A 26535-nucleotide genomic window follows, 5' to 3' on the forward strand; every position below is an offset into this window, starting at 1 on the left:
GCTCTTGACCTTGAGGGAGTGCAAGCCCTGGGTTCCTGCCGTCCAGGGGTCTGCTGCAGGACTGATGAAGCTGAGCAGGGGGAGGTGGGGGCGGAGGAGGCAGGCTCTGGTAGTTCTTCTCCCCCTTCCCCTTGGGGCCACTCCTGAAAATACCCTGAGGTCCTGGGGAGAGCCCAGCATCGTCAGCAGAGTTCCCCTTCAGAGCTGGCCTGTGACTTGGGGAAGTGCTTTGCCTGGGGCCCCTGGGGTTTCCCTGGGCTCCTGGGGAAGAAGCCTTGCCTGCTCGTAACTGGAAATTCATCATGGGCCCTTGCCTTTCCCATCCTTCCCAGCCTGGGGTCCTCCTCACCCTAATGCCCAGGGTGTTGGCCTCAGAGAACCATGTTCTGGCCCAGCTTGGGGAACCTGCTGGGCAACCCTGGGTGCTGGTCTCAGCCATGAAATGGGGGAGAGAGAGGGAAAATCAAGGCCCTCCTGCCCAAGGTCTAGAAGAAGAAAGGGTGCACCCTCCAGTGTAGACATCACCGCGGCAGTAGGCACACGTCAGCTTTTGTCGTAACCAGTTCCTCTGAGGAACATCCTGGGAGGGACAGAGGAAAGGGAGAGGAAGCGGGCAGGAGCACCAGGGCTCCAAGTCCCTGGGAGGAGTGTGTGCGTCTGAGGGGCCACCGCTTGAGGACTGAGCCCCACGGGGCGGATCAAAGGGGGGCGCGCGCTCCCAGGCTGCTGTGCAAAGCGGGAATGTTTGGGCCTCGCTGCCCTGGTCCCCAGTCCTACCTCACTCACCCCGCCCCCAGTCCCCGCTGAGCCCGCGTGAGGCCGCGGGGGCGTCACCGGCGCCTTCCTGCCCTGCCCATGTTTGGCGACCCGGAGGCCGGGCCGGGCTACATAAAGGCGGGGCTGCCGAGGGCGCAGGAGCCGCCGGCGGGACCTCGCTGAGAGCGGGAGTTGCGGGAGGAGTGGGGACCAGGCGGAGAAGCGCAGGAAGAGGCCGGCGCCATGGGGCTGGAGGCGGCGCGCGAGCTGGAGAGCGCGGCGCTGGGCGCGCTGCTGCGGGAGCCGCGGGAGGCCGAGCGCACGCTGCTGCTCGACTGCCGCCCCTTCCTGGCCTTCTGCCGGTGCCACGTGCGCGCCGCGCGGCCCGTGCCCTGGAACGCGATGCTGCGGCGCCGCGCGCGGGGCCAGCCGGCCGCCGCGCTCGCCTGTCTGCTGCCCGACCGCGCGCTGCGGGCGCGCCTGGCCCGCGGGGAGCTGGCGCGCGCCGTGGTGCTGGACCAGGCCGGCGCCTCGCTGGCCGCCCTGCCGCCCGACTGCCCGGCCCGGGTGCTGCTGGCAGCGCTGCTGCAGGAGACCCACGCTGGGCCCACCGCCGTCTGCTTCCTCCGAGGTGAGCCGTGGGGCCCGCTCCCCTGCCCGGCCCGCCCGCGCCCCCCTCCTGGCCCTCCCGCTGACAGCGCCCCCTGCCCTCTCCGCAGGAGGCTTCGAGGCCTTCCAAGCCTGCTGTCCTGATCTGTGCTCTGAGACCCCCGCCCCAGCGATGCCACCTGCTGGGGCAGAAAACAGACGCTCGGACGCCAGGACTCCCTTCTATGACCAGGTGAGTTGAGATCAGGGCTCCTTGCCTCTGTCCCCCTGTGTGTGCCTGGCATGGGTGGGGTGTGTGCCTCTGTGGGTCGGTAGCCTGTTTGGGGGGCTCAAGGGGGATGTGTGTATCTGTGAGTTTATATCTCTGTGTGGCCCTTGGTGTCCTCATATCCTGGAGCCTGGTCCAAGTCAGGACTGGCGCGGGGCACCTCCAGAGTAGACCTCCTCCTGGGCAGAGTAGACCTCACACCACCCCTTCCCTTCTCCCTCCAGGGTGGCCCTGTGGAGATCTTGCCCTACCTGTTCCTGGGCAGCTGCAGCCACTCGTCGGATCTGCAGGGGCTGCAGGCCTGTGGCATCACCGCTGTCCTCAACGTCTCCGCCAGCTGCCCCAACCACTTTGAGGGCCTTCTGCGCTACAAGAGCATCCCGGTGGAGGACAACCAGATGGTGGAGATCAGTGCCTGGTTCCAGGAGGCCATAGGCTTCATTGGTAGGAGGGGGACTCTGCTCCAGGATTGAGGGGTGCCGGGGAGGGACTGGGGTATGGTGTCCTCCCTGCCCAACTTCCCATCTGACCCCTGCCCATTTCCCTTGCAGACTCTGTGAAGAACAGTGGGGGCCGGGTGCTGGTGCACTGCCAGGCGGGCATCTCCCGCTCTGCTACCATCTGCCTGGCCTACCTCATACAGAGCCACCGTGTGCGACTGGATGAGGCCTTCGACTTCGTTAAGCAACGCCGAGGGGTCATCTCCCCCAATTTCAGTTTCATGGGGCAGCTGCTACAGTTTGAGACTCAGGTGCTGTGTCACTGAGGCAGGACAGCGGTGTACACAGCCGTGGTTTCCAGGAGAGCTGACCTGGGACAGCCGGGCTCTCTTCAGGGCCTCGCAGCCCGCCTCACCTCAGGGAGAACTGCCCCTTCCTTGTAGTTTGGAAAGACCCGAAGGTGGGGGCGCTGGAAGTACAGGAGTGCTGGACTCGCTCACCTGCTGCTCTTCTGCTAGGGGTCTGAGGGCTGGCCCTCATTTGGGGACAAAAGTGAGGGTTTGTCTACTTCCCTCCTCCCCCATCCTCTGGCAGAAACGAACTGGACTCTACTCTCATGGATCCAGTGGTCCCACCACTGTGTTGAAGCCCTTGGCAGCCTGAGAGCCCAAGGAACAAGCTGTGATAACCAGGAGCCCCATCTGGGGGGGGGGGTGCACCCCAGGGCCTGGAGCCTGAGCCCTGTGCTCCTGGGGAGCTGGGTTGAGGGAACTGATGAGTCCCTTGCGTGTGGACCTCTTGCTTGCATGTGTGTATTTGAGCATTTCACGCCTTGTTGGCGCTGGAAAGTTGTGTTCAACTGACATTTAACACTTCCTCCCCTACTTCCTCCCAGCCCTGTGGGCGGGGATTGGAAACTTAGCACTTTATATTTATACAGAACCTTGAGAATACGTCAATAAAATATTGTTTTGTTTAAAAAAACAACTTCTTGAGCATCTGGTCTCAAGTCAATGTCTGGGAAAATGCTCAAAAGCTGTTTCTTAATCAGAGCTCACCTTTCCTTGTGCTTGGGGCCTGGAAAACAGGAGGAAGGTGCATGTGTACCCACATTGGCAGGCGGTGCCCTCAAACACAGGGGGTGCCCTCTGGGCCCCAGCTCTCCTGTGCTGCTGGCCTTTCCCAAGTATTCTGTCTCAGCTGAAAGGTGGTTTCTGGGAGACTGTTTCCAACTTTATTCCTGTTACTGGCATTGGTCCTGTGGGGAAAAGGCCGTGTCCATGACTCAGAACTAGGCCCAGCGCTGCCCTAGTCAGACCCCACTTCCTTCTGGAGCATGTGGATAGACGTGTGTGTGTGTGCATGTGTGTGGGTGTGCATGCACCCATGTTTGTGACAGTCCTGTGGGTGTGGGTGTCTTGTGCTTGGCTTGCACACACCTATATGTCACATGCATAGGTGTTGGGGCAACAGGCTGAAGTAACTGAGGAGAGAGGGCAGAAGTCAGGGACCCCTGGGGACACAGGCCAGCTAGCTTCCTGCCACCAAGGGTGCCACAGCTCAGGTCCCAAGAGCCATAAAGATGTGAGCGGCCTGACACAGGCATGTGGGAGTGGGCAGGCCATTAGAGGTGGGATGGAAGCTGAGAAGTCAGCTTGGGTTGTGAATCGTGGTGCACAACACAAGCCTTTTTTCTGTATAACAGAACTCGCAGCTGATTCTGTGGTGCCCATCAAACAGAGCACTTGTCCCTGAAGAGGCTGGCTAGGGGTCCCAGCACCCCGTGTGGCCTAGTTCAGAAGTGCTCAGAGCTCTGCCAACAGCCCCTCCCTGGAGCACAGCAGCTCCTTCCTGAGCACCTTAAATATGTGGTGGAAAGATGGGGCAGGGTCCTCCCTGGCCTGATTTTAAGGCACTACTCTTGGCCTTGGCAGCTCTTCTCTTCCACCAACCAAAACCCTTTGAAGCACAGGCTTCACAGCACCCAGCATGTCCTACCCCACAGGCCAAAGGTTTTCCTGGATTCTGCTTTTACACCAGGCACTCAGGGTGTAATGGAGAACAGGAGCCTCACCTTGGCCTATCTGCCGGCCCCTGCCCCTGGGGTTACCCAGCCAGCCCAGCCCAGCCTCATGCTGTGCCATCTGCAGGCAGCTTCCAAACCACAGAACAGTCTTGCTCTCACCAGGTCACTGTCTTATTCTGGAGCCTGCTTCCACCCCCAGTCTTCTAAAAGATGGCATTGCTCTCCTAAACACAGAGTGTCCCCTTCTCCACTGGCTAGTCGCCCCAATTCCCATCCAGCCTGCTCCCTTTCGACTCTGCCCATCACCCCCTGCCACAATGGTGTCTGTGTCACTCCTTGTTCTGTCTTCCCCAGACTACCAAAGCCACCCTACAGCCCCACCAGCCACTCTGCCAACCTGTGCTCAGCTCTCCCTTCATCCCAACACTTCCTGAGCATCTCCTCTGGGCAGGGCACCAACCTGGGTCTGGAGGGCTCAAACCCGGTCCTTCTGGAAGCCCTCCCAGCTACCACCATTCCAGATGTTACCCTCCTTTCACATTCAGGCTGGCTGTTTCTAATAGAACACTCACTCTGACTTTGGAGAGAAGGGGTGTCTACCAAGCTATGAGCAACAAAGAGATCCCTCCCATGTTACATCCCAAGACGCCTAGGAGTTAGAGGAGCTCAAAGGCCTCTGTCACTATCTGTGAGGTTACTGACACCTACTCACTCACTGGCTGGAGGATGTCCCCCTTAAGGAGGAAGCTGCTCTCTGGGGTTTCCTCTGGGATGAGCCCTGAGAAGGAAGGGAGAGATGTGTGTGGGCCCAGGCCCCTCAGAGCACATGCTCTAGATACAGCCTCGCAAGGTCTTGACTGCCAGACCAAGCAACACCCCGGGCTGTCCATTCTCTGACTCTGGAGCCAGAGCTCCCCTGGGCACAGTGGCTGTGTGGCCTCAGGCAAGTCCCGCAGCCCATCTGAGCCCCAGTCTACAAAAGTATGATGTTTCTCACCCTGACACACCCTTCTCTTGCTCAAAGGCAGTCCATGGCTCTCATGACCTTCACAATCCAGTACCAACCCCTGTCTCCTGTGTCAGAGGCCCGTGGAGGCCCTCTGCTGTCAGGAGGCAGCCTTTCTTCCAGCCGCCACCATCCACCTCAGCCCAACCCTCAGAACACACCTTGAGCTCTGTCCTACCTCATGCCCCATCAAATTCCTGCCCCTCTGTGTGGTATTCAGGACCCTTGTGGTGGTGACAGAAATTCCAGCCCAAACCACATAGGAGGAAGGTGAGCACAGTTCCAGGGGGCCTGGCTCTCTCTTCCCAAGCTTCTCACTTCCCTCCCTGTCTTAGCTTATCTCTCCTCTCCTCCTCCAACTCCATTTTCTGCCACAGCTGCAGCCCTTCTCCACAGTCTCTTTCCCAACATCTGAGGCCCATGAGGACTCCTGGAAGAGGGCCTGACACCCCGGAGGTGCCTGAGGTTGGGTTCCCTAGAAGCAGAGCCGTGAGCCATCTGGAAATGATTTCAAAGGGACCAAGGAATGCTAGAGAGCTCTGGGGACAAACTGGGATCAGCTGGAGGGCAGCCTCAGCCTGATCCCCCTCAGCCTGATCTCAGGGAGCTCTGGGCCCCAATGGCACCATGGACTTGTCCTGCTTTGGGGCAGAGGCCAGACCCACGTACCCATGAGTCACTGTGGACCCCCCTGAGCAGGGGAGGGGAGCTTCCAACATCCCTAGCCTAAGGCCTTCAGCCGCAAGGCCTCAGCAGTCACCATTCTCAGCAGCTGGGACGGGCTGCTATAGGGAGGGGCTGCTGGCAGACCTCTGAGCACCTCTGAACTAGGCCACACGGGGTGCTGGGACCCCTAGCCAGCCTCTTCAGGGACAAGTGCCCTGTTTGATGGGCACCACAGAATCAGCTGCAAGTTCTGTTATATAGAAAAAAGGCTTGTGTTGTGCACCACGATTCACAACCCAAGCTGACTTCCCAGCTTCCATCCCACCTCTAATGGCCTGCCCACTCCCACATGCCTGTGTCAGGCCGCTCACATCTTTATGGCTCTTGGGACCTGAGCTGTGGCACCCTTGGTGGCAGGAAGCTAGCTGGCCTGTGTCCCCAGGGGTCCCTGACTTCTGCCCTCTCTCCTCAGTTACTTCAGCCTGTTGTCGGCTACAAGCAACAAATGGCCCCCAAACTGGGGTGTGGTGGGTGTCCCCTTCCTGCTCTCCTGCAAGTATGGTGAGTGAGCACTGGGAGCCCAGCGCAGCCCCGCCAGGGCCTGCCCCTCCTGGCCCCCCCCCATTCCCAGTGCAACCTGTGCCGCTCTCTGGATTTTCTTCTTCCTGTATATCCACACACCCTCTCTATCAGCACCACCCGAAGAGCCCTTCCCCCAGAAGCCCCCCTTTTAAGTAAAGATGTGGTACACACATACAATACATACTACCACCCAGCCATGAAGCCTTGCATTTGCCGCAACATGGATGGATCTTTTGAGTATCATGCTAAGTAAGTCAGGTTAAAAGCCATAGGATTTCGCTCATATGTGGGATATAAAAGAAAAAGTAACAAACTAACAAAACAAAACCTCAGACACAGAAGCCCCCCCCCTTTTTTGCCGGCCACTTTTATTTATTTTTGTCTTTATTGTTGAAAGTATTACAAATGTCTCCCGTTTTTCCCCCACTGACCCCCTCTACCCTGCCCCCCCCCAGGCGTTCACCATGACACAGAGGCTCTTTCATTCCGGGGGCCTCCTAAGCTCCGGGAGGGGGCGAGTTAAGATCCTGGAATAGGTGATGGGAGGTACATCTAGGGACTATCTCATCCATTCTGAGACCAAGTGGCCCAGGGGACAGTGACCTATCCAAGATCACGCAGCCAGGGTCTGGGTGGAGCCCAGCTTTCTTCCCCTACACCATCATGTTGCCTTTTCTTGATACTACATGTTGGGGGTGATTTGAAGCTCAGTTCCCTGCCTCACATGCAGACTTCCAGGGGGCATGAGGGCTCTGGGGCTTGGCTGGGCTTCAGCAGGTGTCCCCTCCCCAGATCAGCCCAGCTGCAAGGTCATCCTGCAGGCATTTGGTGAGTTGGAACGCTCACATGCATCAGGCTTTTTGCCTGCCATGGCCGGACAGACTTCCTCTCTGCCATCCCCACGTCTGGGTAAGCGCTCCTGGGTACGTGTGCCACGCGTGTAGGCTCCCACGCAGGATGAGTTCTCAGCTTTCTTCTGCATTCAGCCTGGAGTGAACTAAGCTGTTGTCTACAACCTATTTCTGGGCCTGTCCGCCCAGGTCCAAATACCCCTGCTCACTCTCGGTGACTTGCCCAGCATGAGCTGGACCTATAGTACTCAGGGCAGAAAGTGGGGAGGGAGGGAGTTCGGTGCTTGACCCCCCCCTTATGAAGCCCTCACCCCTGGGAGGCCTCATAGTCTGGTTGGTGAGTGCAGGTTTGACGGGACAGACCTGGCCTCGGCCCCGGTTCCACAATGCAGGAGCCGCCTGACTGCAGGCAATTCCCTAACTTCTGAACCTCTTCTGCCTTCTCTCTGAAATGAGGGGCATGCTATTTCCTAGCTTGTTGGGGGCCTAAGCTAATGTGTGTGGCAGCTTTGACTCGGGGCTCCCTGTGTGGGTACATTCATTCAGTGAGCTGCTTCTGTCACCCATGTTAGTGAGTTTCTACCTCCCCTTTGCAACCCAGGCAGGTCACGGGGCTCAGTGCACCCATTTCATAGAAGGCCAGGCAGTGAAAGGACTTGGGAACAGCGATCCCATGTTGGTCTCATTCATCCCTGGGCTGGGGAGGAGGGGAGGGGCGGGTCTGCTCTAGCTCCTTGGGCCAGTGCCCACCCAGCTCGCTCTCATGGCCCTGCAGGTGCTTCTCCAGTGTGGGGCACAGTGGAGGGATGCAGGTGCTATCCCTGGCACCAGCATGTCTCCAGAGGGGCCCAGGCATTGTCCTGCATGAGCATTCACGGGCCGACTGGGACCATTATATTCGTGTCAGCTGGAATGAGGTCCTGCCAGGTAAGCCAGGCGGTGCACAGGCCAGGGGGGGTCTAGGAGTCCATGGAGAGAGGGCCGCAGGTATGAGCCAGGCTCCGAGGAGTTGCCTGGCTATTTGGAAGAGGTTGTTCATTTCCCCCACCATCTGCCTGTCTTCCACGGAGAAGGTGGGGCGCGCCTTTTCTTTGAGACCCAGCAAGTGGCCCAGATGCTGCTGCCCTGGGCTCTAAGCCTTCACTTGCCCACCCTCAGTCTTGCGCAGGTCAGGGCACCACCATTTCTCCTCATGGACACTGTTGGCTTCCTGAGGATGGGTTGCTGGCATCCTATGAACCTTGTGCATTGTATATCCAACTGCCAGTCGCTCATGCGCACAGCCCAGCTCATGAGGGTGAGGCTGTGCTCTGGCTGCAGGGGCTGAGTCAAGCAGAGGCTTGGAGGTAGTGGGCTGTGTGTGTCCTTGTCAGATGCAGGTGGCCGAGGGCAGTGCTGCAGGGTCTTGGTGCCTGTGAGGGTTACTGGTGGGTATGTAGGACTGAGGAAGCTTGGGAAGACTGGTCTGGGGAGTGGGCAAGAGCACCAGAGGCCTGTGTGCTGGGAACCGTGCTGTGTGCTGGGGTCTGATCCTGGTCATGGGGGGACCCTGACCTTGTGAGGGGATAGCCCGATTCAGGAGGTGATAGAAATAGAGACTACTGCTTCACGGGGAGGGGGAGCAGAGGAGATGCATGGTCAGGGGTTTGGTTTGGGGCGTGGGAGCAGAGAGGGTGACTCAGAACAGAAGGCTCCCTGCAAACAGAGGAACTGCTGCCGTGGGGTTAGGTGTGTGGGTGCTGGAGATAGGCCAGCATCGTGGAATCCCAGAGGACGCCCTGTGGGGCATGGAGATTGGAGATCAGAATTTAGCTTAGGGAAGTGAAGGGTGATGGTGACTCTGTATCCTGAAAATGGAGACTATAACCCTTCCAAGTGTTCAGGGAATACTTGTGAAAACTTACCATATGACAGCAATAAAACTTCCAATTTGAAAAAGTAGAGTTAATACAAGTGTTTTGTCGTGATGTAAAGTAAAAAATGGAAACTAATAACAAATCGAACCCCAAACTTCTTCCTCTTGGAAATTAAAGTTAAAGAAAAACAAAAATCAGCCTGACCAGGCGTGGGTCAGCGGCTGAGCATCGACCTAGGATCCAGGCGATCGGGGTTCGATTCCCGGTCAGGGCACATGCCTGGGTTGTGGGCTGCAGCTGATCAACGGCTCTCTCATCATTGATGTTTCTATCTCTCCCTCTCCCTCTCTTTTCCTCTCTCTGAAATCAATAAAGATATATTTAAAAAAAGAAAAAAGAAAAACAAAAACAAAAATCAGACAGCAAAGCTTTCTCTTTTCTCTGAGGTTAAAGAAATAGCAGAGCCCTAGCTGGTTTGGCTCAGTGGTTAGAGTGTCAGCCCGAGGACTGAAGGGTCCTGGGTTCAATTCTGGCCAAGGGCATGTACCTCTGTTTCAGGCTCCATCCCGGGCCCTGGTCAGGGAGCGTGCAGGAGGCAACCAATCGCTGTGTCTCTTTCACATGAATGTCTCTCTCCCTCTCCCTCCCTTCCCCCCTCCCTTTCCCCTCTCCCCCTCCCCCTCCTCCTTCTCCCCTTCCCTTCTCTCTCCCTGAAAAAATATCCTTGGTGAGGACTTAAAAAAAAGAAATAGCGGAATTCTAAGAAAAAACTCATAAAGACACATTCGAACCAAATGTTCACAGCTCAAGCAAGGCTCAGGGGAAAAGTGCAGACTTACATACTTTTATCAATAAGAATAGAACCAAGCAAGCATTTCAGTCCAAGTCAAGAAAAAAATAAAGGAAAGCAGAAGGAATTAATGAGGGTAAAAGCAGAAATTAATGAGTTAGGAAACAAACAGCACTGATAACTCAAGGGCTGTTTCTTAACAATAAAACAGGTGAAAACACCTGCTCCCTCATGGGAAAACTGCTTCAGAATTTTGAAAAATGAGACTGTATTTAGTTAATATATACAGGACAAACTCTGCTAGGACATGCCAACTACTAACAGTAATTAACTGCGGGGGTGGGAATGTGGGGGCTCAGAACGGGGATGGAGTGGGAAACATTGTATATCTTACGTTTTTAATTTTTGAACCAGATGAATATATTGCCTATCCCAAATTGTTTAATAACGAGGGTTTTTTAAAAGGAAGAAATGAGCCCACTCTAGGGGCAGCTATTTCAGGCAGGTGATGGGATGTCATTTGATTCATGGTGAGGGGGCTGCTGGTGGCCAGGTGAGGGTGACCATGGGAAGGATGTGGAAGCGGCTGGGCCTGGGGGGTGGGGGGATTTAGGGGGCAGAGGTGGAGGGTGCAGCTCTTCTTTCAGAGGCTCCCTGTGAAGACCAGAAGTCGGGGGAGGGAATCTTGCTCCTCCCAAGTCAGGAGCAGTCAGGTAACAGGGAGAAGTGGGTGCTCCTGCCAACAGGGGAGTGCTGGACTCTGAACCCGGAGGTTAGGTGCTGCTGGCCCAAGGCAAGAACAGCTGGGCTTGCTGTGGGGAGTGGGGGTTCACTGAACCCCAGCAGATGCTGAGCTAGCAGGTCTGTAAAACAGTGAGGAGTAGGCGCTTGAGCTAGTGGGTGGGGGGCATACAAGGCACTCAGAGCCAGTGGCTTCACGGAAGCTGTAGGTCATACGAAGAGGAGTCTAGTTTTATACAAGGGGAGCTTGAGATGAAGAGGGCAGGTGGAAATGCTTAGGGGGCCTGGGGCAGGTCTGGACCCCTCCAGGAGAGGGGGTGGTAAACAGTGAAGGCACAAAGGAGACAGGATTGGGGACCAGTGGGGGGGGGGGTCAGAAAGAAGCCCATCCGGCTGTGGTTTTAGTTTTGAACCCCTCAGCTTAGGCAGCTAAGTTAAGTCCCTTATCCGCCCCCAACCCCGCTCTCACCCGTTCTCCTTCCCCATTGATAAATATATTTTCAGGCTCTGAGATCAACATTAAATCTCGGAGCAGCAACAAGCTGGTGCCCTAAGACTACGCATCTGCATCGGTGCTGCACCTTGGGGGGCGAGGCGAGGCCCCTTTCCTCCCCCTGCGCCCTGGCCGGCCCTGCTGGGTCCAGACGCAGAGCCTGCTGCTTTCCAGGCTCCCCTTCAGCCGGCGTGGGCTGCCCCCCCATCCCACCGCTCTGGGCCCCCCGTGTCCACATTGGCCAGGGCCAGTGATGGAATCTGAGCACCTCAGACATCACCCGGGTCCTCCTGCTTTGCGACTGCAGCCCCAGTGGCCCCGGCCCCCATGGGAGAGGTGAGTGACAGGGCCAGAGGAGAAGCTTCCTGCACTGAGGTGGCGTCACTGAGGGCGACGTGGCACCAGGTGGGGCTGCAGAGGTGAGCAGGGCGAGACAACCAGGGGCTAAGACGACTAGTTATCCATTTAAAAAATGAAGTCCTAACTCACATCACGCATGAAGAAACTCCAGATGTATGTAAGATTTACATGTACATGGAAAGACTTTGAAACTCCTAGAAGGTATTGGGCTCAGCAGGGGCATGGTGGGTTATCATGTCCGTGAGAGGAGCCCTGTGGATGAAGCTGGAGACAGCTCTGGCTCCCTGCGGCTGGGCCCCCAGGCTCTTGGCAGTGGGCCCACTCTTTCCTCCTCTGATTCTGTCTTTCCTGCTCCAGGGTTCCAGGCCCATGGCAACGGTGGGAGCCCCACTCCCAGCTCTCGACCACACCTGCAGCAGCTTCTGGAGGCACTGTTGGCAGAGTCCAGGAGCCTCCACCCTAGTGACTCCAGGGCTGGAGAGAGCCCACTGGAGTGGGAGCCCCCCACCCTGGGGAAGTTTGGTGTGGAAGCCTCTGCTAGGTGGCCTCAGACCCCAGCTTCTTCTCCAAGCTGAAGGCCTGGTGCAGGTGGTCCTGGTGTTGCCCTGGAGTGACCCTGGCAGGCCCAAGTGCACACTGTGCCCCCAGCACTGTCTCTAGAAGATGACCAGCCAGCACCTACCCAGGCTACTTTGGGGAACCCAGCTCTGGGTCACTTCAGGGGGAAACCCAGAGGTCAAGCCTGTGGCTTCTGTCCCCAAGTGGCGAGGGCATCCTCTGGGTCAAGCAACCCTTGACTCCTCTAGGAGACGCCCCTGTCTTCCAGCCCCAGCCTGACCTCTCTGTCTGAGGCCCAGCCTCTCCCTCTGCCCCTTCCTTCCCCACCATGTTCCCCCAAGGGCTCCTGGGGACAAAGGTCTGTCTGGGAGGCAGGCCTATTGGGGATGCTGGCTCTGCCTGCTCTCATGTCTCCCTCAGCCCTGGAGGATGTAGAAGTCCTGTAGCTGAGGCCCAGCCCCCCAGCATGGTCTGCTGGGACTGCCTCTGCCTCTCCCTCGGGCCAGGCCGTGAGGGGAACCCCATGGCTGGGACCCTGGGAGCAGCCTCCTGTCCCTGATGTCTGGGTGCTGGGGATGCTGGCCTCCCTCTGCAGCCTCTAGCCCTGCTCTCCACAAGGTTTTCAGACCCCACCTCCCTCCCGTTCAGCTCAAGAAGGCCCCAGAGTCATGGGGGTGTCACCCATAGGGAGACAGGGAAGAGGTAGGGGCCCCCTAGGACTGTACAGTGGGATATCAGCCAAGAACATGAGGACCCTGAATATAGGACTTGACGCTCCTTTCTACCCTGTGTTGCTATTTCCAGGAGCCTTGTTTCCCCTTCTGGCCAGAGGAGGCCCTGAAAGGTGGAAAGGGGCCAGGCAAGTCACCCTGCTGGTTCTCCTTCAGCCAAGCCCCACTCCCCTGCCTCTTCAGTCCCTGGTGAGGGTGTTTCAGGAGCAAAGAACACCTCCAAGGGTGCCTGGGAGCAGGCCAGCAGCCCCCTGGTGGCACTGCTCTGTGGCCCGGGGTGGGAAGGAGCAGGAGCCCATGCCCTATCCCAGTAGGGCCAGGTGCCTCAGATGTTAGGGGGAGGTATAAAGTTGGGTACTTGCTCCAGGAGTTGGGCACTGGGCTGTGCTGACTACCCATCCCCCCACCCCCACATACCCCCACACAACTTTGATGCTCTTCACTGCCCTGGGAGGGCCCTCAGGTAGTCATACCCATTTTTTAGAGGGGCACTATAGGCTGAGGCTCAGCCTTTGCCCACCTCAGGGGACATGTGGACTCACAGGATGCTAGAGCCCCTGTCCTCAGTCTCCCTTGGGTCAAGGATTTTCTGAGACAGAACAGGGCTCTGATCTCCAGTATTCGCTTCAGAGAAGGATCATGTGGGGGAAATGCTATCCTCTTCTTGCTCCAGACATGGAGGGGATGTCTGAGTGAGTTTAGAGTGGGTGAGAGGGGGCTCTGGCATGCTCCTAGCAGAGTGACAGCTCTCCGGGGAGCATCCTAGCAAAGTCTTTGGGCCAACCCTAAGACAGACATCACCTGTAGTGCCCTCATTTGTCAGAGAAGTGTGACTGCCTCACAGCCTGCCGGTCTCTCTGAGCGCCCGAGCCAGGCCCCTGGCTCTGGGCTGGGTTTTCCCACATATGTCAGAGGAGGTGACATGCTTTGTGCCCTGTGAGGGCCTCCCAGCTCTCAGAGGCTTCCCATTACGTGCTTTCATTAGTACGTGGCTTTGCTCTTGGAATCTGCACACTCCAGCAAGTGAAGCGGGGCTGGCTGACCCTGGTGGTGCAAGGGGAAGAGGGCCCCTCCTCTTCTTTGGGGGTGATCAGGGACAAGGCTGTCCTTTGTCATGCCTTTCCCCTTGAAGCCACCTATCACTACAGAGCCCATTCCCCAAGCCAGCTCTGGGCCCAGGCCTGTTTTACAGGCTCCACCCTGGCCGTGGTGGTCCAGCCCTGGTTCCGCCCCTGGAGTTCCAGCATGGAGTGTGTGATATGCATGGTGCCCTCAGGTGTTAACCAGAGCCCGGGTGGCTAGCCACTCCATCCCAGGGTCTGTGGCCTGTTCCTCAATCCCCAACCACATAGCTATGTGGGCTCACTCATCAATTTATTCACTTGGGCCACAGATGCCTCGTTATGAATTAGGTGTCAGGTGGGTCGTGTTATAGGCACTGGCAATAGCGTGGTAAGCAAGGCAGGGTTTCTGTTCTCATGGGGTTTATTGAGGGGTGGGGAGAGGAGTGGAAGGTACACAGGCGGGTAAGAAAGCACCTGGGATTGGTAAGTGATGGGGGAGGGGAGCATTCCCTTCGGGTGTTGGCATTTCAACTGAGACCCCGATGACTACCCTGTGAAAATCTGGGGAAAGAGCAGCCAGTGCAAAGACCCTGGTCCAGGAGAGGAGGGTGTGTCAGGCCAGTGTGAATGGGGGGATCAGAACAGGGAGCAGGCAGGGCCAGGCCGGTCAGAGAGGGAGGGTTTTATTGCAAGAGCAGCAGGGAGCAGCTGCTGAGGGGTTCTAAGGAGGGGAGTGATAAGATCTGATTTAATATTTAAAAAGCATTCTGGATGCTCTGTGGAAAGTGGATGGGAACAGGGAGAGCAGTTGGAAGCTGCTGCAGTTGCATAAGCAAGAGCGATCTGGGCAGTGGAAATAGGCAGAAGCAGGTGCTTTGGGAGTGTGAGGAAATCACACCTGCGATTGGTGCAGGGGTGGGGAGACGCAGGGCTCAGGGAAATAGGTATGTTAAGTCTGAAGCTGTTAGACCTGGAATGAGTGGGCCAGGGAGCATGTGGGCTCGCTGAGCCTGGAGCTCCCATCTGATGGCTTCCACTTTCCCCGAGTGTAAGGCAAAGTCACAGCGTGGGGGTGGGCGGTGGGGAGAGGACAGTGAAAGCAAAGCCAATTCTGAAGAGAGGAACCGAGCTCTAGGAAAGTCTGAGATTTGTGGTTGTGAGTTGAAAGTGAGGCCAGTCGATGCGGTGTGTTCTGCTCCGGAAAAGGCAGCCGCTTGGTCAAAGGTGATTTACTTCTGACTAGGGTTGGGGTTTTGTTAGACAAGTGTAATGGAGGAAGAGAGGGTGACCGACTGACATTAGAGGGCACTGCTCAAGGGTCTGGGAAAGGGTGAGGTTGGGTCATACAGGGTGGTCTGGGGAGAAGGGTCCCAGGGACTTGAATGGCTGGGGGCCTCAGGAGACAGCCTTGGGGTGAAGCATGGTTGGGGATCATCCTCGTGGGCCCTGAGCTATTGGAGCCCTGGCCTGGGGGGACCTGGGCCAGTCTCACGTCTCAGGCCTGCATAAGCAGCTCCAGAGCTTCCAGCTAAGATGGCACAACTCTTTTCTGCATTCTCACAGCTGGGAATAGAACGACTGTCTTCCTTCCCTGGGAAACATGGTGCCAGGTCACCTTTCCCCCATGGCCCCCCCTTTCCAAGGACATCCCTCAAGGGCACCTTCACTTGGGCACTCTGAGAAGGGCTGGTGTGTACGTCATCCATTGATACCTGTGCCACTGCCGGTCACCATTCAAGCTTGGCCATGTACTGGGGACAGAAGAGATGTCTCCTCTGATGGAGGGAGTGATGCAATACACCCACTGGACACCATCTCAGTACAGTGCTCTGAGTGGGACAGTGGTGGTGTATGTGCACGGAATCAAGGATCTTGGAGACTAGGGTACCTCCTTCTGCCTGAGAGGGCGGTGACAGGTGAGTGTATCTTGAAAAGAGAGTGAGGACCCGCCAAGAACAGAAGGAAGGGTGAGGAGGGTGTTTCTCGCAGAGCAAACAGAGCCTGGAAAGGACTGGAGATGCGGGAGTTCAGAGCAGGTCCAGGGACCAACACGTAGCCTGGTGGGGTCAGGAAGCGGGGCCAGTGCCTGCTCTAGGCAGCTCCTGCTGCTGGCTGCTTGGAGGTCTGGGACTGAACTCTGCCTGGTGGAACAGGCTGACAATGGAAAGTCAGATCTACTTGAAGGAAGCCCTGCTGTGGCCTGAGGCTCTGATTCATGCAGCGCTGGGTGGAACAGGCAGCTGGAAGGTGTGTGGGGGAGATGGAGAGCTGCAGACAGGAGCAGGAATCTGGTTATATAATGGCCCCCACTGTCCTCAAAGTCAGACGAATGTCTGGGAGGTGGGGCTGAAAGGTGGCAGCAGGTGACACAGAGCCTAGAGTTGTGACTGAGCCTCATGGGTGTTTGTAGACTGTCCTGGGCTGTCTCCACCTGGGCTGGTACCCAGCAGGACCTGGTGTTGGATAGGCCCAGAGCTGCCCCTTCAGGAAGGCTCACGTGAGAACCCCTCAGTGGGGACTTGTATGGGTCAGGGGAGGGAGTAGAGCAGCTCTGGCCTCAGTTCCTGCAATGTCCTTGAGTCCTAGCCTTTTAAAGAAAATGGGGGGAGACAAAGGCTGATTCTGGCTGTAGTGTCTGGACTCCCAGCCTGAGTATGGTTGGAGAGGGTGAAAGTGGTCCTTCCCAGCCCCTCTGGGCTTCCAGGGTGCTCAGACTGCACAGCCACAGACCAGGGAGCCATGGGGACAGGCAGGAACTTGCTTCAGTGGCTGCACCCCAGGCTCCAATGGTCACCCCCTGCCTTTCCTCATGGAAAGGGTTACTGAGACTTCTCCATCCCCGGCGACTGTGGGTCCAGGCCCTGCCCAGTCTAGCGAGTGGGGAGGAGGCATCCATAAAACCTACCTCTGGATAGGGCAAGAGAGGCTGGCTGCCCTCCTGGAGCCTAGCCTAGACAGCACCGAAATCATTGGCTGTGGGTACTGAGGGGTTGGGTAGGCTGACAGCCCAGGATCAAGGCGGAACACACCTCCTGCCCCTACCAGAAGGTTAGGGGATCTGGGGTACCCCCCATCTGAGACTGAGTAGGGATGAGCCACTGTCTGTGGGCACCAGGAGGTCGTACTCCTTGCTCCCACGAGGATGGAGCTGACAGGAAGGTCCAGTGGGCACCTGGCTCAAGGCGGGTCCTGTGGCACAATCCTACTTCCTGAATGGGATAAATACTTATATATATATATGAAGAAATATGAAGCCAGGCTGGGGTGATAGCATGAGGGGCTCCAGAAGCAGCGAAAAAAGTGCCCCGTGAGGTTGCCCAGGCTGGCCCTGGTGGCAGTGGCCACAGGGAGAGTGGGTAGGAACAGGGTGCCTGAGGGAGAGCCCTGGCTCCACGGCTCTTCGGCTCTTCGAGGCCAGGATGGGGTGAGAGGGGTGTGTGCTTAGTCGGAAATTTCTTCTTACCCCAACTCCTCTTCCCACGGCCACCCAAAGGGGGCGCGCAGAGTGCATGTGGGCCCTCAGCCGGACGAGGCAAGGAGCTTGGGAAGCTCCTTCCTCCACGGCTCCCCTGAGACCCGCTTTTTCTTTGAGACCCGCACTAAGTCTCCTAGCTCTGCGCCAGGGGACATCTTCCTATCGGTCAAGGGGTTGGGTGTGCCCAGAGCCCCCACACCCCAAAAGAACCCGTGCCCGCGTCTCGGTTGCTGCTGAGATTTGAATCCAAGCCAGTTTTCCTCTTACCTCTTTGCCCTGAGTGGAGGAAACCGAGGCAGCTGCAGGAGAAACAGGACAGCTGAAGCCAGAAATCTCCGAGCACTCGCTCGCCCCACCGGTTCGCAGCGTTTCAGGGCCCCCGGACGCGGCGGGGCTGCGGAGGCCCCGCGGGCCGCAGACGGCAGCAGAGGGCGCTCGCCACCCGGCCGTGCGCGCCTCCCCGGGCTCCACGGGCCCGACGGAGCCCAGTCTGGGCGAGAATGCATTAGGGGAAGGGGTTCGGGGCAGGCTCCCCGACCCCCCCCCCCCCCCCCCCGACCTCTGCTCGGCTTCTTTCTCCGGCGCCGGCGTTGTTGCGGTTTATTGTTATCCAGCGCCCAACACACACACACACACACACACACACTCACACACACCCTCTCCTTGGGGCTTTCGGGCGACGGGAGCTGAGATGAGCTTGCGCCCACCATCCTAGCCTCCAGGGCTCACCCTCAGTCCCGCAGTCCGTGGGACAGAGGTCCCCCTCGGTGCCCGCGGCCGCGCCCTTGCAGCGTCCCTGCTCCCCGCGCACACTGACCCTTCCACTCCAGCGAGCATCCCTTCCAGCTTCCCCAAGATCCCAGATTCGGGGCGCCTCGCACTCGCTGCCCTGAGGCCGGGGAAAAGGGGCGGGGCCTCTGGGGCGGAGGCAAGACGCCGGGAGGCTGCGGCCCCCAGTCCGCCGCGCCGCGCCCCTGCACCCTGCGGCTGCCCGCCGCCCGCCGCCCGGCCCGCGCCTGCCCCGCCCCCTGCCCCCGCCTCCAGTCTCCTCCCTCCCGCAGCCTCCGCTCCTCTCCCCACTCCCCTGCGGCCGAGGGCTGCCTGCAGGCGCGGCTCCGGGCCCGAGCGAGCGGACGCGGCAGCCACCGCGCCTCCTCCAAGACCCGGCAGCGCGCGCGCCCCCGCAGCCCGTGGGACCCCGCGCCCCAGAGCGCGTCCAGCGGCCTCCGGGTGGAAGGGCGCAACTTTCCCCAGGTCCCTGGAGGGGCGGGGACGGCAGTGGGACAACTTGGGAAACTTCTCCCGGCGGACGGCAGGGACGCCGGGCGCTGCTGGAAGGAGATGTAGGAGGGCAGTGCCCAGCCCCAGTATCTCCCAACCTCCGGGGCGCTTCTCGGCCAGGCCATGGGACTCCAGGGCCCTCTACGCCGCCAGAGGGGCGAACCCCGAGTCTAGCCGCGCGGGGTGGGCCAACTCCGTCGCTCCGTGCGCTCGCCCTGGGCCAGCAACGCCCCCTCCGGCCGGCTCTGCCATGGACTACCAGGAGCCCTACTCGGTGCAGGCCACCGCGGCCATCGCGGCCGTCATCACCTTCCTCATTCTCTTCACCATTTTCGGCAACTCGCTGGTGATCCTGGCGGTGCTGACGAGCCGCTCGCTGCGCGCCCCGCAGAATCTGTTCCTGGTGTCGCTGGCGGCCGCGGACATCCTGGTGGCCACGCTCATCATCCCTTTCTCGCTGGCCAACGAGCTGCTGGGCTACTGGTACTTCCGGCGGACGTGGTGCGAGGTGTACCTGGCGCTCGACGTGCTCTTCTGCACCTCGTCCATCGTGCACCTGTGCGCCATCAGCCTGGACCGCTACTGGGCCGTGAGCCGCGCCCTGGAGTACAACTCCAAGCGCACCCCTCGCCGCATCAAGTGCATCATCCTCACCGTGTGGCTCATCGCAGCGGCCATCTCGCTGCCGCCCCTCATCTACAAGGGAGACCGGGGCCCCCAGCCCCGGGGGCGCCCTCAGTGCATGCTCAACCAAGAGGCCTGGTACATCCTGGCCTCCAGCTTCGGGTCCTTCTTCGCGCCCTGCCTCATCATGATCCTCGTCTACTTGCGCATCTACCTGATCGCTAAACGTAGCCACCGCAGAGGTCCCAGGGCCAACAGGGGCCCTGGGGACGGTGAATCTAAACAACCACGCCAGGTTCCTGGGGGAGCCTCCCCCAAACTGCCAGCCCTGGCCTCCCATTTGGCTGCTTCCGGAGAGGCCGATGGACACTATAAGCCCACTGAAGAGAAGGAGCCCCCGGGCGGGACCCCTGAAGATCCTGGGAACCCAGCCTCGCCACCCAGCTGGCCTGCCCTTCCCCATGCAGGTCAGGGACCGAAGGAAGGCGTTTGTGGTGCATCTCCGGAGGGGGAAGTTGGAGAGGAGGAAGAGGAGGAGGAGGAGGAGTGTGAGCCTCAGGCCTTGCCAGTGTCCCCTGCCTCCGCTTGCGGCCCACCCCTGCAGCAGCCACAGGGCTCGCAGGTGCTGGCCACCCTGCGTGGCCAGGTGCTCCTGGACAGGGGTATAGGCGCTGCAGGTGGGAAGTGGTGGCGGCGGGCCCAGCTGACCCGGGAGAAGCGGTTCACCTTTGTGCTGGCCGTGGTCATAGGCGTCTTCATGCTCTGCTGGTTCCCTTTCTTCTTCAGCTACAGCCTGGGCGCCATCTGCCCGCAGCACTGCAAGGTGCCCCATGGCCTTTTCCAGTTCTTCTTCTGGATTGGCTACTGCAACAGCTCGCTGAATCCTGTCATCTACACCATCTTCAACCAGGACTTCCGCCGTGCCTTCCGAAGGATCCTTTGCCGCCAGTGGACCCAGACGGCCTGGTGAGCCGCCTGCCTGCTGCCCTTGCGGGGCTGGTGCCAGGTAGCACCAGGGCCACAGTGCTGCCTACCGTGTTTTATGTGGCCACCTCCCTGGGGCTGTCTGGTCTCTGCCCAGGTACTGCAGGCCTCATCTTGGGAGCACCCTGGGAGGCGCACTGGCAGGAGTGCTGTTCACAGGGGTCTTGCCTTGCTGTCCCAGCTGTGGGGGGACGTCTTCTCCGCGCCCTGCCTGAGCGCAGGCAGATGGAGGAGGCCTGGGCCTTCCTGAGTGTGGCTGAGGCCAGGCTTGGATAGAGCACCTCCCTTCCAGAACCCCAGAACCTGTAAGCTTCCTTGAGGACCGTGTGGTCTCTGGCAGGCCACTTGCTTGTGGTGTTTTCTTTCTTTTTCATCTTCCCCAGTAAAGAGCAGGAAGCCAGCTTCCATTCTCCCCAAGAGGCTGAGGAGGGGGCAGAAACCATGATGGCTGTGCATTGCTGCTGAGGGCCGTGGTCCCCATCAGGCTCTGGGTGAGGGTTTATAGGCTGGCACTGTCCCTGGGCCCTTCTTCCCCTTCCCTCTGCTTTTGGATTTATAGTTTCTTTGAAGGCCAGAGCTGTGATCTGAGTCCCACCCGGCGCCCCTCTGGAGGCCTGGCCTCTGCCTCAACAGGACGTCCCTGATCACTAGCATTCACCCCCTGCAAAATCCAGGGCAACAATAGCTTGCCGCCTACTCGCTGCAGGGAGATGAAAGGCATTGCATGAAGCTTTGAGCTCCATGGGGGAACCTAGAGAACCAGAAAATGTGATTATTTGGTGATATGAAAGTCCCCTTTCTCTGTGTTTACCACCACCTGTCTTCCTATAGACTTTTGTTCTGTGCCTGGGGTGTGTGAATTCCTACCCCAAAATGGAAGTGGGGAGTGGCAGGCAACCACTATTTCAGTTAAAGGATTTCTTGAGAATGTACTCTTGTGCCTGCAAAGGTTTGAGTTATGCTGCATGGCAACTTGACATTTCACCTGCAACACCAAGAGGGTTTTCTGTGCTGTTCACAGGGGTCTATCCTAAGCCTTGCCTTGCTGGCTCGGCCAATGGGCATAAGTCTTTGTCATCAAGAAGGCAAATTATTTCCCCAAGATAGCTAAAAGTACCCACACCCTGGGAACGGTCTGACAGGGGAGCCTGTGGCAGGTGACAGAGACCCCAGGTGGGGTTCTGGGCTGGAGCAGGTGAGCAAGGGCTCTCTGGACCCCTGGGGGAGCCTCAAACTGAGTGCCAGGCAGGGCTCTAAGCCCCAAATGGGTCCCTGTGATGCACAACTGATCCCGCTCGGATGGATGTTGGCTGGCCACTTCCGACCCAGCCACTTGGCTCTACTCCACTGATGGGGCTCCAGGGGCCTCTTCCTCCTGGTTCTTAACCCCCCACACCAGGCCCTTGAACCCAGAACAGTTTGGAGCGTGTGAAGAATGTTTCCCAGTGCCCCCCTGTAGGAGTCCCTGACTTCAACAGTAAGCCAGCGGGATCTTGGCTGGAGTGAGCTAAGTGGCAGGGCACTATTGCCACTCTGATGGACCTGGCCACGTGGGGAAGGGTGCTGAGGCTGTTTTCTGGGGTAGAGAGAATGGAGAGGACCAAAGGGAGACCCTCAGTTTGTTCCTCAGTCTCAGTGTGAGGCCAGGGCATTGCCCTGGGGCTGGGCTGGGTGGGCCTGAGGGAGGGGCTGACTTGTGACATCTGCTGACTGGTCTCTGTGCCCCAGGGCACCCCTAATTTTGTTGCCTATGGCCCCCTTATTGTGACATGCAGATGTTTTTTTAAAAGTCTGAGCTATTTTATCAATAAAAGATATTTTGTAATAAGCACACTGTGTCGTCGTTGCCCAAGACTGCTGGCTGTAGTCATCCCTCAGCCACGTGTAGCAGACTTGGCATGGTGGCCCTCCCCTCCTCCAGCTGGTTACCAACCCAGCTGCCTGCTTTGTCCACGAATCATCCCTTATTATTACAAGCCAGTGGGGGTGGAAGTGGCCAGGGGAGCCTGAGACTGGCTGCTTGGGAAGAAGGAAAGGGAGCCTTACCAGAGGAGGTGTCTTTTGGGCTGGGTCTTGGGGAAAGACAAGGAGCACCGCCAGAGGCAGGCTAAGAAACAGCACATGCAAAGGGTGCTATGTGGTGGACTTGATAGTTTGAGAGTCAGCCGGAAGCTGGCCTTGCTGGGCAGCCAGGGGCAGGAGTGGGGGCCACGGACGTGATCAGATGCCACCCACATGGTGTGGGCAAAAGAACGGGCAGGGCGCTCCGTGGAATGGAAGCTGCTGCCTTCAGTGAGGGCAGGAGAGTGAGTGGAGCTGGTGTGCTTCAGGCTCTCACACTGAGATTCAGTCCCCATGTCCGAGCTGGAGTCTCCTCATTTCCAGTGAAAGCACCTGAGGCCCCAAAGCTGCCCTGTGCACAGGAGTTCGGTCCACCAGGCCTCCTGATCCACCTCCCGGCCAGCCTCAGGCCAGACAGGGCAGGTTGGTCCCATGGCCAGCAGGAGACTGGGGTTGGTTAGGGTATTGCCAGGGAGGGTGCAGCCTGGGAGGGGAGGGTGAGGAGGAGCAGTGAGACCCCACGGTGTGGAAGTGTAAGGCCATCCTTTACCTCTACCATGACCCAGGGTTCATACTTCCCAAGGCCACAGGCTTTGTCAGGGGGGACTCCATGTGTCTGCCAACATTGGTGGACTTGGGGACATGGAGCTCCACTGAGGACTTAACCAAGAAAGCCAGGCCCTACCCTGAGAGGCTCCCAGCCCTTCCCAACAGGCTGCACCCACTGCCAAGGTCCCGAGGCCTGGCTAGGGCAGATCAGAGCAGTTCGTCTGTTTCCCTGAGCCATCGCTCTTCTGGAACTCTCTGATTACCTTGCTAGTCATCCAGGCCCAAGTCATGTTGCCTGAGGATCAACAAGGGGTAAGCCCAGGGGCCTGGGGCAGAATCTCCCTCGCAGTCTCTGGAGATGGTGGCAGAAAGTTTCCCTGCCGGAGCTGGACTATTGGCGTTTCATTCTGAATACATTATCTCATTTGAGCCTCACAACCTTGCCGGTGTGGCAACTTTATAGAAGAGGAAACCGAGGCTGGGTCCCCAAATCACAATGCTATGAAATTCAGATGCAGAGAAATTGTGGTCCCATCTCTGGGACCAGCTTTCATTCAGTGGCCTGGCTGCGTGGGGATTCTGAGCTGCATCTGGGCCCGACTCAGTAGGTGCAGTGCTGTGATTGCTCATGTCTGTCATTTTTACAAGATGCATCAGTTATGGTATGCGTTTTACAGGGTTGCCAAGTGGTGGTGGAGCCGGGCCTGGAACCCAGGTTGCCCTCTGTCCCCACACCTCCATACGGAGGGTTTGTAGCCACACTCAGGAGTGACAGGCCCACATTGAGGAAACCTCTGCTGATAGGCCGCTGCAGGCCAGGTCCTGTGCTTGGCATGTCCCCGCTACCTAACTCAGTTCTCAGTACCCGAGGAGCAGAGTCCTGGGCACTTGCCCAGTGCTGTGTGCACAGCTGAGCTGGATCCCAGGACTGCTGGCTCCAGATTGGACCTTCTCCTCTCACACCCCTTCCTGCTGTTCTGTGTGAGCAGCACCTACTTTAGATTGTACCCTAAGCCCATCTTAGGCTTAGTGGGTTGAAGTGGGTTCAGAGCAACAGATATGGGCGAGGGGGCCCTGCTCCTCCCAGGAATAGTCCTAGCAAATGCCTGGAGGTGAGGGTAGGGACAGCAGGACAGCAAGGAGGCTTGGCAGTCTCCCGGGTGGCTGGGAGCAGTCTTGGCTGGACACTTCTACCTCTGGAGATGTCCCTGACCAAGGGGAGGCAACCGATGGGGAAGACAAAGAAGAGGTTGGGTGGGAGGGCTTAGGAAGACCTCTCCCCACTCCTGCCCCACTCTAAGAATCTGGGTCCTTAGGTCACAGAGGACACCATTGAAAGGGCTTTGAGACCCTGCCCCTGCCTCAGGCCAGCTGCTGAGAAATTGGAGGTGCTGGAAATTCCTCTCTGGAGTTTTCTTGCAGGAGGCACCCTGGCCCACCTGCTCAGAAGGTGCTGTGGCAGGAGGGCCAGCTGGCCTGCTGTTGAGATGCAAGGTGGAGGCGGGCTTGTGGGTTCATCAGGTTCTTGTCCCCTCCCAATCCTTTGCATGACTTCCATCTTGTGTGTTTGGGGGAGTGTTGGGAAGGGCATTTGCCACCTTGTCCATCTATCCCCTGCAAATGAGGTTGCTGCTGGCTGGGAGGAGGCATCTCCCTCTGGAGTTGATACTGGGGTACTGGGCAACCTTTTGCTGCCCTGGTGTTGGCTGAGACTTCTGCTCCAGCGCTTGGTCTCTGTGTGTGGCAATGCTGGGGTGGGATTCTATGCCACTGAAAATCATGGCGGGGACATGGTGGGAAGGTCAGGGTCATGCCTGCTTCCGCCACCACGTGTCTGGTTGCCCCTGGGTAGGGCTGGTTCCCTCTTGGGGCCTCAGTGTCCCAGCCTGCCCCCGAGGGATTGCCCCTATAGTCCCAGGAATCCCTAGCCTGAGGCTCCATCTCTGTCCCACTCCAAACCCAGCTCATCCAGCTCCTGGAGTTCTGGACACTGAGGTCCCAGGAGTTAATTAATTGTTCTTGAGTAGGGCTCCTGGACAGGATCAGGCTGTTTTCTTCGCCTTTGCACCTCAGTGGAGTGACTGCATCTGGAGTGACCAGTCAGCCTGGAGCCTTCTGAGATGGGCAGTGGAGAGAAGAATGATGGCAGCTCTGGGTCACTGGGGCCAGTGCCTGCCATGCATCATTTGAGATGGGAGCCATTACTATTCCTGTTTCACAGGTAAGGAAACTGAGGCTGAGGGGAGTTGAGGATCTTGTCTGAGGTTATCCAGAGCCAGGATTACAATTCCACCCAATCTAATCTCAACTGTGTCACTAACTGGCCTTAGTTGCTGCCCACCCAAAGTGGGGAGCAGGCTTGGGGACCTCCCAGCCCAGCAAAGCTTCTGACCTGCAGAGACTCCGGCTTAGGGGTGATCTCCCTGCCTGTTGGCACCTCCATTAGAGCAGGGCCCAGGCAGGGGAGGACATTCCCACCCTCCCAGGCTCCGCTCACTGTTAGCAGGGGAGGCAGGGAGCACAGGGCTAAAATTAGACTCTGGGATCCTTTGTGCTCCCGCATCCGTCCGGCGGTGTGGGGAAGGCTATTGTCAGAAGGCCAGGGCTGGAAAGAGCCTGGATGTCAGCTTGCACCCTCCCCAGGGCCCACTGGCTCTGATCTTCTCACACCCTCCCCAGTCCTTGGCCAGAGGTTCCTGCCCTTGGCTTGGCCTTGTGACCATCTATTGATTAGCAGTGATTTCAAAGGGAGAGGTACCCCCCCCTTTTAATATCCACCCTCTACCCCCGGATTCCACTGCCCTTTTATCCCTCTCTTCCCCTCTCCTGGCCCTTTCCACTTCTGGGTCCTCAGTGACTCACTCCCCCTTCTCTGAGACCCCAGTCTGCCTCCTGCTGACCCTCAGACTTCTGTATCTCCTTGGATGGCCCTGGCTTTTTATGGGGCCTGCAGGCTTTGTGGACCTTTGGCTGCAAGGGGATCTGAACAGACTGGAGACTGAAAATGAGCCCTTGTCCCTAGCAAGTGGGGGCTATTTGTGACCTGATGCTGCCCTTGTGGGGCCCTGTCCCTACAGCAGACCAGGTGGGGGAGGGGCTGAGCCTGGCGGGGGGTCCTGTCCTTGATTTCCTGGGGAGACGCAGGCCCCTCTGGGCCTGGGGGTTGGGCCACTCCAATCTCAGAGCACCCAGAACTCAGTTGGAGTGCCACTGCCTCCAATCCCAGGGGTACCTGGCTGCTTCGAGAGGAGAAAGGGCTGGACTGGGGCTGCGTGGAGCCCGTGTCCCTGTGTCGTCCAGTTCCCAGCCCAGCCCAGCCGCAGCTGTGAGGCAGGGAGCGTGAGAGCTGCCTGTGCCTGCTGCTGGGAGTCCCTGGACACTGGGGTCAGCAAGGCTTAGAGCCAGCCCTCCTCTCCTAGTTCAGAAGAGGTCTGGGTGGGGATGGCCAGAGCAGGAGGTTCCACCAGGCCCTGGGCTCCCTCTGACAGGTGCCGCTTGGACACAGCTATTCCAGCTGCCAATCCCCTCCACCCCCTGCTGGCCTGGCAGCTGGAATTAGAATGGACACAGGGCTGGCAACTGTTGGAAGGGACACTGGCCGGGGTCAGCTATTTCAGAAGCACTAGCCTGGTCCAGAAGCTGGGTCATGGTCCCAGCAGGGCCACCAAGTCCCTTCACCTCTCTGGGCTTCAGATTCCTCATTGTCAGATGAAGGAGTTGAGCTGGAGCCTGGTTAAAATAATGTCTTGGGTGCTGCCCTGGGA

The 26535-nt window shown here is 58.4% G+C and overlaps 3 protein-coding genes across 3 annotated transcripts; all 3 read left to right on the top strand.

Moving 5' to 3' along the window:
- Positions 1-999: 999 nt before the first annotated feature.
- Positions 1000-2399, top strand: DUSP2 (dual specificity phosphatase 2). Its single transcript, XM_087823873.1, has 4 exons — positions 1000-1387; positions 1476-1597; positions 1858-2077; positions 2185-2399. The coding sequence occupies exons 1-4, from the start codon at positions 1000-1002 to the stop codon at positions 2397-2399; spliced, it is 945 nt and encodes a 314-aa protein (XP_087679999.1).
- Positions 2400-5732: 3333 nt separating this feature from the next.
- On the top strand, positions 5733-12058 carry ASTL (astacin like metalloendopeptidase). The gene is given in 9 exon segments (XM_087823764.1): positions 5733-5770; positions 6244-6332; positions 7146-7193; positions 7196-7262; positions 7980-8131; positions 11096-11180; positions 11259-11283; positions 11285-11420; positions 11802-12058. Coding segments are annotated over 9 exon segments (897 nt in total).
- Positions 12059-18803: 6745 nt separating this feature from the next.
- Positions 18804-20317, top strand: ADRA2B (adrenoceptor alpha 2B). The gene has a single exon (XM_016209647.2). The coding sequence runs from the start codon at positions 18804-18806 to the stop codon at positions 20145-20147; it is 1344 nt and encodes a 447-aa protein (XP_016065133.2). The 3' UTR covers positions 20148-20317.
- The last annotated feature ends 6218 nt before the right edge of the window (positions 20318-26535 follow it).

Source organism: Miniopterus natalensis, chromosome 13, assembly GCF_054644295.1.
Source record: "Miniopterus natalensis isolate mMinNat1 chromosome 13, mMinNat1.hap1, whole genome shotgun sequence".
NCBI lineage: Eukaryota > Metazoa > Chordata > Mammalia > Chiroptera > Miniopteridae > Miniopterus > Miniopterus natalensis.